General features: G+C 40.2%; 1 protein-coding gene across 1 annotated transcript; it reads right to left on the bottom strand.

Annotated features, from left to right (window-relative positions):
- Positions 1–551: 551 nt before the first annotated feature.
- Positions 552–1,166, bottom strand: LOC141714790 (uncharacterized). The gene has a single exon (XM_074518290.1). It carries the CDS (start codon positions 1,164–1,166, stop codon positions 552–554), a length of 615 nt encoding a protein of 204 aa, XP_074374391.1.
- Between the last annotated feature and the right edge of the window lie 13,009 nt (positions 1,167–14,175).

Genomic DNA, 14,175 nt, shown 5'->3' with positions numbered 1-14,175 from the left:
CAACTCCGTTAATGGAAATACGAATAAAACTTCAATACATTTTCATTCCCGTTAATTAGGTTGAAATCTCATGGTTTCCATCATGTCATTTCGATGAATGCAACTCCTTGTATTTTCTTTTGCATGTTTACCAGAATAAAATTATGTGTATATAGCTTGTTCTTTGATCTATTAATCAGCTATAATATTTGGAAAAATTGTTGGTAAAAAAAAATTATCCAATCAGTAATTCGCTGCAGAACTTATGCATGGCGAATAACAGTTTAAACATATATGCAATAAAAATTAATGGAAAAAAAGATATAGAATTAGTCAAGAATCCAAAATAAGAATCAAATATTTTCATCATAATATCTAATTAACAAATATTAAACAAGCTTATATGTACTCTAAACAATTCAAAGTGCATCAAATGTAACCAATGTTCCATGCAACCGTCTCTGTAACCTCGTCTCCGCAAGCCTGACCTGATCATACTCCATTTTAACATTAAACTTCTCCCCAATTTTCTCGATTTTTCGATATGAATCTCTCTATACGGAACAATTTAATCAAGGATCATGTCCAAGACGAAGTTCCAAGTCCACTTCATGTTCAATCCTGTCAACTACTTCCTCTGCATTCTTCTCTGTCGAAATTTCCAGACTCAAATTTGTCTGCAGAAGCTCCTCTTGCATCTTCGAATCCTGCGAACTCGCGACATTCTCAATCGAATCAGATAGATAGTACGCGTACTGTGGAGGGCAGTTATTTACCGACAGTGGATGATAAAACTGATAGTTCATTAATGTTCCCCCCATATTTGCTTGATAATGTGCTTGCTCATTAGTAATAGGCACCACATACATTGAAGAATTTGAAACCTGATGATCATAATCACCCGAGGACCGGTTTAACGACGGATTAGTTGCTAATTTGGAGCAATTACTAGTCTGATTAGTACTTCCACTCTTTGGCTTGGACTTGGCCTTTTCTTTTCTGTGAATGTTCATATGACCCCCGAGAGCTTGCGCATTTGTGAAACCTCTTTTGCAAAATGAACACTCGTAAAACCGACCGATACTTGTCCCTAGTTTGTTATCGTCTTTAAATCTTTGCGACGAAGCCTTGTCGTTTTCGTCGCTCGAGGTTTCCGAGTTGTTTTCTTGTAATTTTCCGTAATCCATAATCAAGGATCGATATCTAGTCAACTTAGACACAGAAACAAATTTGAATGTATGAAAGTGGATATTTAAACAGATGAAAAGAAGGTGTTACGGAGAGGGTTATGTAATGAAATGGGAGTAGCTAGATAATGGCAATTACTATACTACAACTATACTTTATATAGTTTGCTCTCCATGCTTAGCTAATTCGTATGATAAAATTAATTGTATTAGCGGCCGGCGCTTTTATAAAGGCGAATCACATGCGCATTATATATGCAAAGAGTTCAGTACCAGGACATACACAAGGAGAAAATTGATCATCAATTAGGACAAACATCTTTTTTGGGTTAGGTTACTAATTATGTAAAATTTTAAGTGTCTCTTTAAAAAGTTGTAAGTTATGGTTTTTTAAAAGAAAATGTTATACATCCCAAATTTTTATCTCAAAAATTTTCTCAAATCTGATGTGTCAAATTAATAGTTGGTAACCTTCTGATAATAAAATGATAAAAAATGAGACCCAGCGTGCATTATTATGCGCCCACGAATTAGAATAAGTCATGTGTCAACCACGTCATTTGACAAAAAAATTTGGTAAAGATATTTAAGAAACCTAACACTACTCTTTTTTAAAAGAAAAATGTTGCCCGTACAAACGTGGGTAGAAATTTATTCGCAAAATTGTATACGTTAACTAAGTTTTGATTAAAATGCGCCCCTATATTCACATAAATAACATAAATTAAAACATGACATCTCACTTGTCATTTCGTTTTATACACAAATTTGTATCCGATTTTATACATGTAGTACTACTCTTTTTAAAGTCTCAAAATTTGATACTGATAACTAGATGAGAAAACTGGGCCTGAGGATGTACTCGGGCAACTTACTTACCGGAGGTTAAGTCCATTATGAATTCTCCATATAAAATTGTAATGGCAAATTTGTAAATATAAACACAACCCCCCTCATTTACAAAAATACCCTTATCTTACAATCATTTTCTTTTAATCTCAGGTAACTATCCTGAGGTCATCCTCGGGCACATCAATACCTAATTAAATTTATCATCTTTTTCGGAATTTATTTTTAAAAGAACTTATTCAAAATCTTAAAACCGATATTATGATTGTTAAAAAAATAATGTTTATCTTGAAAAGTGAAGCACCTTAAATATTCCGAATATAAAAAATAAAAACATTGTATTAATATTTTTATATTTTTTTACTAATTAAACACACACAAATGTCCCATGTTCAAACTCTCCATATTGAGACACTGTTATATCTTATAAAACCGAATATTTCTTATGTAACGGAAATGGATGGGACGGAGAGAGTTAATATACCTCGAATTGATGTTAAAATTAGAACATGACAGAAGACATGTTCCATCTTCCTCTCACCATGTCGCTATTGGCAACACATAGAGAAAGAGAAAGCAGTTAGAAAATAGTTTAACTTTAGTAACAAGAATTTATCCAATAATTAACATAATTAAGCAACTCTGCATGTTTTCATTATATTCCATACGTCTTTTAGTGTGGCAATGTATTAGCTGGTTGTTTTGAGATTAGTAGACGGCCATTACAGTTAAGCATTCCAAATTAACAGTTAATTAGGTTGAATAATTAAACTGTTAAGTCATTGACTTGACCATGTCTTGTGTTAAAAAATTATTAACAATTTTGTGAAATTCTTGGGAAGACAAATTAAATGTTAGCGACAAATGGAAGTATAACATCAACAATTAACAATTATATGAGTAGCATTATGCTAATATTAACGTTCTGTGATATTATAAATGTGTGCGTTTGTATAGGCAAAATTGTTGACGCAGTTTGTTTGAGGGGAAGGACGCAATGCTGACGAATGCATGACTTAATAATTTTTTTATATTTTTTTCTGAATAAAAGTTTAAGTATTATATTTTTATTCGGAAAAGGAAAATTTTAAAAATAAAAGTTATAAAACTAAATTTTCTATTTATTTTTTAAATACTTGTCGAACACTATCTCAGAAACGATTCAAATTGGGAGGGACGGAATAATAAATTGTTTTCTAATAAATTTTCTAAGTTTTTTTTTGCGATTTTACTATCTTCTGATTTTTTTTTTTGCAAAAATACGGAATAAACCAAAATTAACTACATATGCAACTAGTTGTATAAAGTTTTTTTGGTTGATTTGAGGTTACATGTAATTGTAGAAACTCGTCAAATGTTACATGCAGTTAATTTCAGTTACCAAAAAACCGTATTTTTGCAAAATTTTTTGAAAAATAATATTTTTGTAAATTAAAAAGTACTTTTGCAAAAATTTTAAAAAAATGACAGTATTTTTACAAAAATATTTTTAGTCTTGAATATTTTTAAAAAAATCCATAATTTAAAGGAGAGTAAAAGTATTGAGTTCACTCGGGGCAGCTACTTCAAAAATTGACCTACACAGCTCTTGCGTGATTGTTTGCATATGACTGGGCCGATTAAAAACGGGTATAATTAATATTTGGGCCCAAGCCCAAAAGTAAAGCCCAGGATCTTATTCCAGAAAACGGTGTATTGCTTTTTTTAAAAAAAATCAGAAGCAACTACGTGCATTCAAATCAACCACAAATATTACTATGAGACGAATATACGTTTTTGGACTTTAAAAAAAAAATAACTCGCCTTAATTAAAAACAAGATTTAATTTTATTATTGAACAATCACACGTTATGTGTTGTACCAGGACAAGACGGTCCAAAGGAATTATAGTTAGAATAATCACAATATATTATGTAAAGCCCAAGAAGGCCCACATTATAAGGATTGAGCCCATTTGAGACTTAGTATAAATAAAGGACAACAATCCCATTTGAGGGGGTTGGCTAATTAAGCAAAGAAGATCATCTCCTAAAACTATAGACTAATAATAATATTATTGGTACATCATTTGGCGCTAGAAAGAACTTTGCTTTAACAAGATCCAACCAGAAGATGATTGTAGAAGAGCTTGATCCGGGAACCGCCGGACCAACTCAGGTAAAGGAGTTGACGGCAGAAGTAGCCGCCGACCCCTCGACCCACGACGATCGCGAACTTCCAAAACAACCGGCATTGAAGCCGAAGTGTTTGTTCCCTCCACTTGAGGCTCCTCCAGAAGATCAATTTCTAGGATTGAAGGACTCACTCCAAAGGGACATAAAAAGAAAAGCTGTGTCAGACCAGCGTTTTAGAGTTCAAACATCTAAAGGAAAAAAGTTCTCTCGAGCGACGTTCGGCTACATTTGGAAAAGAAAGAAAGGCTAAAAGCCCAAAACCAAGGAAATCCAAAAGATTCGCTTGATTCAGATGAAGAACTCGAGTTTCTAGAGCGCGAAGCTCAGAGATTGCAGGCTAAACTTGAGCGAAAACGCGAGATTCACCGTCTCCGTCGAGAGCTCCAACAAACTACAATTCAAAATGAAGGACAAGATGATGAATTTTATGATGAGGATGATGCGGAGTACGAATATGAGCCCTCAGCGGAATCAACATATTCGCAACCTCGCGAACGTCGACAGAGGACGGTGTCATCTGCCGATGTCTCACATCAGACAGAATCCACAGAATCTATATCTCACGAGGAGTTCGCTAAAATGCAGGAGGAAATCGCCCAGATGCGTACCTTGATGAGAAATCAGGCAGGGTTTAAAACCGTTTCTGAGAGCCCCCTATCATTAGTGCTTGAGAAGGCGCGCATCGACAGGACGTTGAAAACGCCTGCTCTCGATCATTTCGACGGATCCTCGGACCCGTTAGCATTTCTAAATATATTTGACGGTCGCATGGCTTTCTTCGGCCACTCGGAGATCGCTAGGTGTCAGTTCTTCTCTACTTGCCTTCAAGGCACGGCTCTCAGATGGTACAGTAACTTGCCACCTCGGTCAATCGACTCGTGGACAACTCTGAAAAGCAAGTTTCAAGCCCGATTTTCCAGCAACTACAAAGGAATCAAAGTTACTGCATCCTTGATGACAATGCATCAACGCTCCGGCGAAAGTCTCAGGAGTTTTCTAACCCGGTTCAGAGAAGAGATAGCAGAAATTCCAGACATAATAGAACAGATGGCAGTCAATTTCCTGACAGCGGGCATCGATAAGTCTAGGCATGGCCTCCTTTTAGAAGAGATCTTTGAAAAAAGGCCGAAAACACTACAGGCTGCGTTCCTGATTATAGAACACCGCATGATGCTTCAAGAAGCGGTAAGCTGTATACAATCTCCACGGAGGTCGTCAAAGTACGAACGACGCCGAAGCTACAGTCCACGATCCCCTGCGAGGGAAAGGCGCCGAGAGCGACGTAGGTCGCCCCCGCCTCGCACATCGGACCTTCCCCCGAGGGATAGAAAAGAAAGGGATTGGCAGCCCCAAAATCGATCTGAAAAAGAGTTCACTAAACTCAACACTGAGAAAACGACAATTTTGGCGGTGTTGAAAACGGAACCGGACTATCGCCCTCCAAGACCCATGAAACCAGGAAGACCCCCAAGCTCCAGATATTGTGAATATCATGAAGACACCGGCCATACAACAGAGCAATGTTTTCAACTTAGCAATCTCATCGAAGGAAAAATTCGTCGAGGGCAACTAGTCCACTATGTGCAACACGATGATGAACCCAGACGTCACCATCGAGGCGAAAACGACCGTGTAATCGACGTTATTTTTGGCGGCGTAGCCGCCGGGGGCCTCTCCCACAACTCTCGCAAGATTTATGCTCGAGAAGTCTTTAATGTCAATCCCTCGACAGTTAAACGCCCTCGAGTGAATCCCTCCCCCGTCATCTCTTTCTCTGATGACGATTATCGTCTCGGTCTCATCGAAGGCCATCAAGATGCTCTCGTCATCACAACACGTGTGGGAAACAATATGGTTAAGAAAATGTTGGTCGATAATGGTAGCTCCGTCGACGTGTTATATCACCATGCTTTTTCCCGAATGGACATAGGAGATCGAAGACTCGAAAACTCCCGAACCCCGCTATACGGGTTCACAGGCAATGAGGTTCACGTTGTAGGAACCATCGATATGCCAGTGCTTTTCGGTTCCCCTCCCTGTCAGATTTGGAAAATGGTCAAATTCCATGTGATTAGAGCTTCCTCAAGCTTCAACGCCATTTTGGGACGAACAACGATCACCGCGCTCCGAGCTATAACATCTATCTCCCACTTGAAAATGAAGTTTTCCACAGATTTCGGCGTGGGAGAAATGATTGGGGATCAAGTAACAGCAAGACAATGCTACCTAACCACCGTTTCTCCAAGAAAAAAGACAGAGGAAGAGCTAGAAGTCAATCAAGTACTAGATATCGACCCAAGAGAATTGATTGACTCATCCACAAGCAATTCATGCTCCCCTCTCGAAGAAACAGAAGATATAGAAGTATTTGAAGGAAACCCAGATAAAACAACAAGAATTGGCAAAAACCTCTCATCAGATCTCAAAAGAGATATCACAAGCCTCATTCGGGAATTCTCCGACATTTTCGCTTGGGTCCCGAGGGACATGCCTGGCATCCCAGAGACCACTGCTCGACATTCGCTGCACATCAGTAAAGACACCAGGCCTGTGCGACAGAAACAACGCATATTCTCGGCCGAGAAAAGAGCAGCCATCGACCAAGAGGTCGACAGACTCCTCGACGCCGGCTTCATCGAGCCCGTGCAATTCCCCACATGGATATCAAACGTAGTTCTGGTTAAGAAAAGCAATGGGAAGTGGAGAATGTGCATTGATTATTCAGATGTGAATAGGGCGTGCCCTAAAGATTTTTACCCTTTGCCCAATATCGACCAACTCATCGACGCCACAGCGGGAAACGAACTCCTGTCCTTTATGGACGCCTTTTCGGGGTATAATCAAATTAAGATGGATTCCCATGACTGGCAACAAACTGCTTTCATCACTCATAGAGGGGTCTTTGGATACAAAGTAATGTCCTTCGGATTAATCAATGCGGGTGCTACTTTTCAGCAGACAATGGATAAAATATTCTCTTCGCAGATAGGAAGAAACATGCTAATATACGTCGATGACATGATCACAAAGTCAAAAGCTACCTCCGACCACGTGACAGACCTTCGAGAAACGTTCACCAATGCAAGGGCAAATAACATGCGACTGAACCCGGCAAAGTGTTCATTCGGCCTTACTGCAGGTAAATTTTTGGGGTTCCTTGTTACCCAGAAAGGCATCGAGGCCGATCCAGCTCAGACAAAAGCTATTCTAGAAATGAGCAAACCAAGATCCATTAAAGACTTATAAAAACTCACAGGGTGTATAGCCGCACTTCGAAGGTTCATTCCTCAATCTTCAAAGAGATGCCTCCCATTTTTCTCTGCAATGAAAAAAGCTTCCAGATCATCACAGTTTGAATGGAACGAAGACTGTGAAAAGAATTTCACGGAGTTAAAGATGTTTTTGACAAATCCTCCAGTTTTAACACGACCCTTAACAGGTGAGCCGCTACGGGTATATCTCTCAGCTTCCGACGAAACTGTCGCGGCAGTATTGGTCCGTGTCAATGAGGGAAAAGATATTCCTGTATATTACATCAGTCACTCACTACGAGACGCGGAAACAAGGTACCCTCAAGTCGAGAAACTCGTATACGCTCTCGTTGTCGCGAGTCGTAAGCTACGCCATTATTTTCAAGCGAGAGAAATCCATGTCCTGACCAATCTTCCTCTGAAAAGAATCCTGCACAAGCCCGACATAACAGGCAGGCTCGCAACTTGGACCATCGAGTTAAGCCAGTTCTACATCGAGTATAAACCTCGAACGGCGATCAAGGCCCAAGTTCTCTCAGATTTTGTCGCCGAATGCCAGTTCCAATCCAAGACGCACAAACCTGAAGAGGACCAGTCTCGTCCGTGGCTTCTGTTCGTTGATGGTTCCTCGACATCCGGCTCTGGAGGAGCAGGGGTCATATTAATCAGCCCAGGAGGATTCAAAATTCAGCAGGCTCTCAAGCTCGGGTTCTCCGCCACAAACAACGTGGCCGAGTACGAGGCACTCATTGCCGGTCTAAAACTCGCATCCGATCTCGAAGCAGAGGTCATTGACATATTTGGGGATTCTCAGTTGGTTTGCAAACAGATAAGTGACGAATTTAAGACGCATAATGAAAGGATGGCCCGATATTTAACAAGAACACAAGAGCTTCTTAGCAAATTCCCTTCATGGAAAATGTCAAACGTCGACAGGGAGGAGAACCAGTGGGCAGACTCTCTAGCCAAACTAGCCTCTTCCAACCTCCCCACTAATCTCAGCCCAACATACGTCGACATTTTGGAGACCCCCTCTATCGACGAAATATCAGTCAATCAAATCCAGGCTAGGCTCGATTGGCGCCAACCCTTCCTTGAGTACATTATCGACAACAAGTTGCCTGAGCATAAGTCCGAAGCCCGCACCCTCATGTTCAAAGCCAGGAACTACTGTGTCGTGGGTTCGGAGTTATACCGACGTGCCCTCTCTGAGCCTCTGCTCCGTTGCTTGTCTCCAGAAGAGGCCCTCCAAGCGATCGTAGAAATACATACGGGAATCTGTGGAGAACACCTAGGAGGGAAAACATTAGCCCTCAAAGTTATCCGACAAGGCCTGTTCTGGCCTACAATCCGGAAAGATTGTGAAGATTACGTCAAGAAATGTCAAGCATATCAGCTGCACGGAAATGTAAACCGTCGACCCACAACTGAGCTGAACTCTATTCTCAGCCCATGCCCCTTTTTTTAATGGGGAATAGACATTGTGGGTCCCTTTCCAAAATCCAAAAATCAGTGCCAATACATCGTAGTCGCTGTGGATTACGCAACCAAATGGGTTGAAGTAAAACCACTTGCTAAAATTCGAGAAAAAGAGATGATAGAATTCTTTATGGAATACGTTGTCTTTCGCTTTGGGATCCCCAGAATCTTAGTTTCTGATAACGGCACTCAGTTTGTAGGAAAGCAATTTGAGGAGGCCCTGCTCGAATTAAAAGTCCAGCACATCAAAGCATCTGTAGCATACCCCCAAGCAAATGGACTAGCAGAGGTAACAAATAGAACCATCCTACAAGGCCTGAAGAAAAGAATTGAAGAAGTACCCCGATGTTGGGTCGACGAACTACCGAATGTATTGTGGTCGTATAGGACGACTCCCCGAAGTGCGACGGGCGAAACTCCCTTCCGACTTGCATATGGAGTCGACGCTGTCATACCTGTCGAGATAAGTCTCACCTCACCACGGATCGACGTATTCGATCCTGCTCTATCTCTCGTCGGACTTCGCCTTCACAATGATCTGTTAGAAGAAACAAGGGAAGAAGCCCGAATGAGGATGGTTGCCCAACAAGAAAAAACTGCAAGGTACTTCAACAAAAAAGTCAAACCCAAAGACTTCAAGGTTAACGACCTTGTCTTAAGAGATTCCGCAGCATCACAACCCACTGTCTCAGGAAAATTCAAACCAGCTTGGGAAGGCCCTTATCGGATCTCGAGACTTGTAAGCACGGGGACCTATGAGCTTGCGCACCTCGACGGGAAACCCATCAAAAATGCTTGGAATGGAATTCACCTCAAAAAGTTCTATCAGTAATTTAATCTCAGTTGTAACTTGTTATCTTGAGGCAGTAAAATGCCATTTCAAAAACAAACCCTCGATGTAATAGGAGTCGTTACGAGGTTATGATGAACAAATTCCTTTAACTTGGAAAAAGCACAGACTCTCACTTCCTTCGCTCCTTACTTAAACTAAAAATAATCATTCATTTCTAGGCAAATGTTTATACAACCACTTCACGACGACAGTCTGGGCAATAAAATTTCTCTCATAATGTAAACACTCGACTACGAAATTAACAAACGGCTTAATGTTTCAAACTCGAGAAAAATAGATAGCAAAACCAGCCAATACGTAACTGCTTACAACATAGAAATAAACTTAAACAATGGATCGCATACCTTATACTTCCTACAAATCCATCATCCGGTGTTATCAATAAAGCTCTTAAACACTTAAAAATGTTCAAATACGATTACAAAAATCACAGGGCATACCCTGCCTTCATGCGTTATTACCCTTCGATGCCAGGTCACGAAGATAGTCATCAAAGGCATGACCCTCGACGGCAAAACCAGCCTCTTCCATCCGTCGAAGACATCGTCCATAACCGTCGCCCAGAGCACCAGCGATATCTTCAACGGCTTTCTCTACCTCTGTCTTCAAATCTTCATTTTCTTTCACGATCAACTTGTAGGAGCCATCCATTCCTTCGACCTGTCGAACCAAGCCTTGGCGCTTGCCTTTTTCCTCTTCAAGCTCCCTTTCCACCTCGAGCAGTCGACCCTCGAGTTCTTGTATCCTCCCACTCGACACCTGCTCGGTAGCCTCCATCTCAGCAACCTTTTTCGACAGTGCGGAATTTGCCTTAGACAAATCAGCCACCCTGTGCTCGAGTTCCGCAAAACCCACCGCAATCTTCTTCTTTTCCCCCTTCAAGGCAGCAACTTCAGCTTCGAGCTTGGAACAAGCCTCACCATCAACATCAGCCTTGTAATCCTCCAGTATATGCATAAAATCGGAAAGAAACTGCAAAAAAAAAAAAAAGGGACATGAAATCAGGGTCGGCAACTATGACTATAAACAACCATGACCGAACATGAAAACAAAGAAACATGCACATTAAAAAGAAAGAGAAGGGAATGAACGTACCCTACCAGCCCGGCTCTTACATCGATCAACAAGGTCCTCACGCTTCCTCCCATCATAAGCAACCAAATCCTGAGGTAAGTTAAAGAGGTTAAGTGCCCTCAAGGGCACAGTTGATCCCCCCGTCCATCGCTCCGTGGGCTGAATCTCGACCCTCATCACCTCTTTCTTCGATCGAGGGTCGACGGTCTTTCCATAAACCCTTTCCCCGGCAGTGGCCACATTTTTGTTCACACCCTCGACCCCGCCCCCCCGTCCTCCAACAGCTACTTCATCATCCTCCCTCCGAAATCGCTTTCGAGGGTTACCTTCCACGCGGATGAGATCTGAAACAACCCTCTCATTGTCTTCAATTACCTTGTTTCCCTGGTCATCAAGCAATTCAATTGAAACTGAATGAGGAACCCCCGACGGTCCAGCCCTGGCCGCATCAGCAGGCTTCCTCGCAGCACGCTGCAGTAACAACATCATTGCCTTGTCCATTCCTCCTCGAATCCCTCCGTCTAAAACCTTTTTAAGTGAGGCGCCTTCCACTACAAAGAAACAAACAAAACAATAAGTCAGCCATCCTATATATAAGCACTTACGAAAATTAAAATAAGCAAGAGCCGACAATGACAAGTACAAAAACTAAGTACGTAAACAAAATAAGGGCAATAACAATTAATACATCCCCCTTACAATCGTGCATCCCTAAAAATCCAGAGTCCTTCAAATCTAAGTGCGTATATCATGTCCTCGACCCATGAAACTCATCGAGGTAGGCAGTATCGTGCTTCTCCATGTTATTTAAATAATCAATCGTGCCCTGGCTAACTTTCCCGCAAGGCTTTACAAATTCCAAGTCAGGACCCCCAACGTACAACCATTGCGAGTGATAACCAGAATTCGATGACCTAACACTAACAATCTTCATCCGTCGATGTCGGGAGTCGAAATATACTTGGCCACCATAGTACCGCACACCATAAATAGAGAAAAACAATTTCAAAGTCGGTGATCGACCCTTATCACAGCACAGCGCCACGAAACCACTTAACTGAGCAACAGAATTTGGTGTCAGCTGCCCTAAACCACAACCGATAGCCTCATACATCGTCAGGAAGAACAGATGCATGGGCAAACGAAGACCAAACTGAAACATTATCATCGCAACCCCATGCATCCCGAACTCGGGCATCATTCAAACCCTCTCATCTGCTGTCGGCACTCGGTACCGGTAGCCGTTAGACAGTTCGATGTACTTCTCCAACTTACTCGCAGGGGGGTCGACGGTGATGTAATAACTAAGATAGTTTAAACTAGGTTTGCTCTCAAATTCGATCCTACGTAGTCGAAGACTTTCCTCGACCGTTCTATTCCTAAGTTCCAGGGTACGAGGACTTAAGGGTGGAGAGGGCATAGAACCTGGAGGCACCCCCTTCAAAAACTCATCGCTCCCTAAGAAATCAAAAGATCCACACTGACCTAGGTCCGGGATCTCTAGATTATCCAAGTTCAAAACAAACTCCTCGTCACCCTCCTCTAACGGTCGCTTCCCGGGGTCCCGGTTGGTGGCACTATGCGACGACGACGACGAAGGAAAGTCGGCCATTATAAACCGGTAAACTATAGATAAACACGACCGACCCGCAGATAAAAAGGAAAAGGAAGAGAGAGAGAGAGTAGAAGACTTACAGTGCGAGCCCAGAGCGCGCAGCAATCCCCTTTTAGATACCTGGAGAGGAAGTCGAAGAGGTTAGCCTGGAAACCTGCAAAAACAAAAAAAAAAACCTGGAAAAATAAATTCAAAAACACACATGAACGGATATATACCTTCAAAAAAAAAAAAGCATTATGTTTAATTCCTTTCTTTTTTCGGACACACACATTTGACTCCTATCTCGAATTAACAGTTATTTCTTATTTTTCTTTTGCTTCGTTCGTTCGTTTTTTCACTGATTTTTCCCTTCATTTCATTATCCTGTCCGGTCACTAACTTTATTCAGGTATCAAGACAAAAATCTCGGAATTCAAAACGCAAGGGTGGAGAGCACGAAAACGCAAATCTAAAGATATCGCGCAAAACAAGGAGGGGGACTAATGTTGGACCAGGACAAGACGGCCCAAAGGAATTATAGTTAGAATAATCACAATACATTATGTAAAGCCCAAGAAGGCCCACATTGTAAGGATTGAGCCCATTTGGGACTTAGTATAAATAAAGGACAACAATCCCATTTGAGGGGGTTGGCTAATTAAGCAAAGAAGATCATCTCCTAAAACTATAGACTAATAATAATATTATTGGTACATCATTATGATATCCTAATAATTTAGATATCGTAAAAATAATAGTTACTCCCTATATCTCATTGAGTTCTATACGAATGAAATGGACACGGACGCAAACGTACATTCGCACAATATATACCAGTATACCATTACCACCCAAGTATAATCAGCCCACAGCATATGGCTTGTACTACGTTCTTACCTAATTCGCGATGGGGTTCCAAAACCGAACATCATGTTACCATTGTCTCCTGCGGTTGGGTACTTGGGTTTAAATTCTATACGAATGGTCTCACAATCAAGATTGTAATTATTTGTTTATTATAAGTGTTTATTGATAAATTTTCTTGTCTGCGTAACCTCTTCTCGTATTTGTGAAATTTATGTTAGAAAAAATGTAGAAAAAAGTTAGTGACCCTATAGATTAATGTGAATTTTTAGTCGTACTAAAAATTGACTTTAATTTAGAGGGTCATGAAAAGAGGTTATGCTGACAAGAAAATTTGTCAAAATATAATAATAAAAATTGACATTAATTTGGAAGATCACTAATTTTTTTCTACATTTTTTCTAAAATAAATATCATAAATGTGAGAAGAGATTACGCAGACAAGAAAATTTGTCAATAAGCACATTATATAAAAAAACAATACAAAAATATCATCAAAATAATTTAATTTTCATAAAAAATAATTTTTTAAAATTAGAATCACAATATTAAACATTGTAAGATTAACTTATGCAACATAACATAGATTTTTGATTTAAATTAAAAGTTAAGTGTAACATAAAATTCCTTACAGAATCCGGTATATATCTTCAATATTTTTTTGTAACAATTAATTATGGGTATTAATGATATATTTGATCATAAATTATTTATTAAATTCAATTTTTATTAATCAAAAACAACTTTTTTTGGTGTGAAAAATAGAATTTAAATATGATTTTATATGTGATTTTATGGGATTTTTTTATATAAGAGTGTTATTCATGTTACAATAGCCATCAGCTATATATAGCACACACTCATGCTA

Source organism: Apium graveolens, chromosome 1, assembly GCF_009905375.1.
Source record: "Apium graveolens cultivar Ventura chromosome 1, ASM990537v1, whole genome shotgun sequence".
Lineage (NCBI taxonomy): Eukaryota > Viridiplantae > Streptophyta > Magnoliopsida > Apiales > Apiaceae > Apium > Apium graveolens.
Note: the sequence above shows the minus strand (reverse complement) of the source record. Positions and strands in the feature narration are given on the sequence as shown.

Bases quoted from the DNA above. Each gene is read 5' to 3' on its own strand.
- LOC141714790 (XM_074518290.1), bottom strand. From the start codon at position 1,166: ATGGATTACGGAAAATTACAAGAAAACAACTCGGAAACCTCGAGCGAC.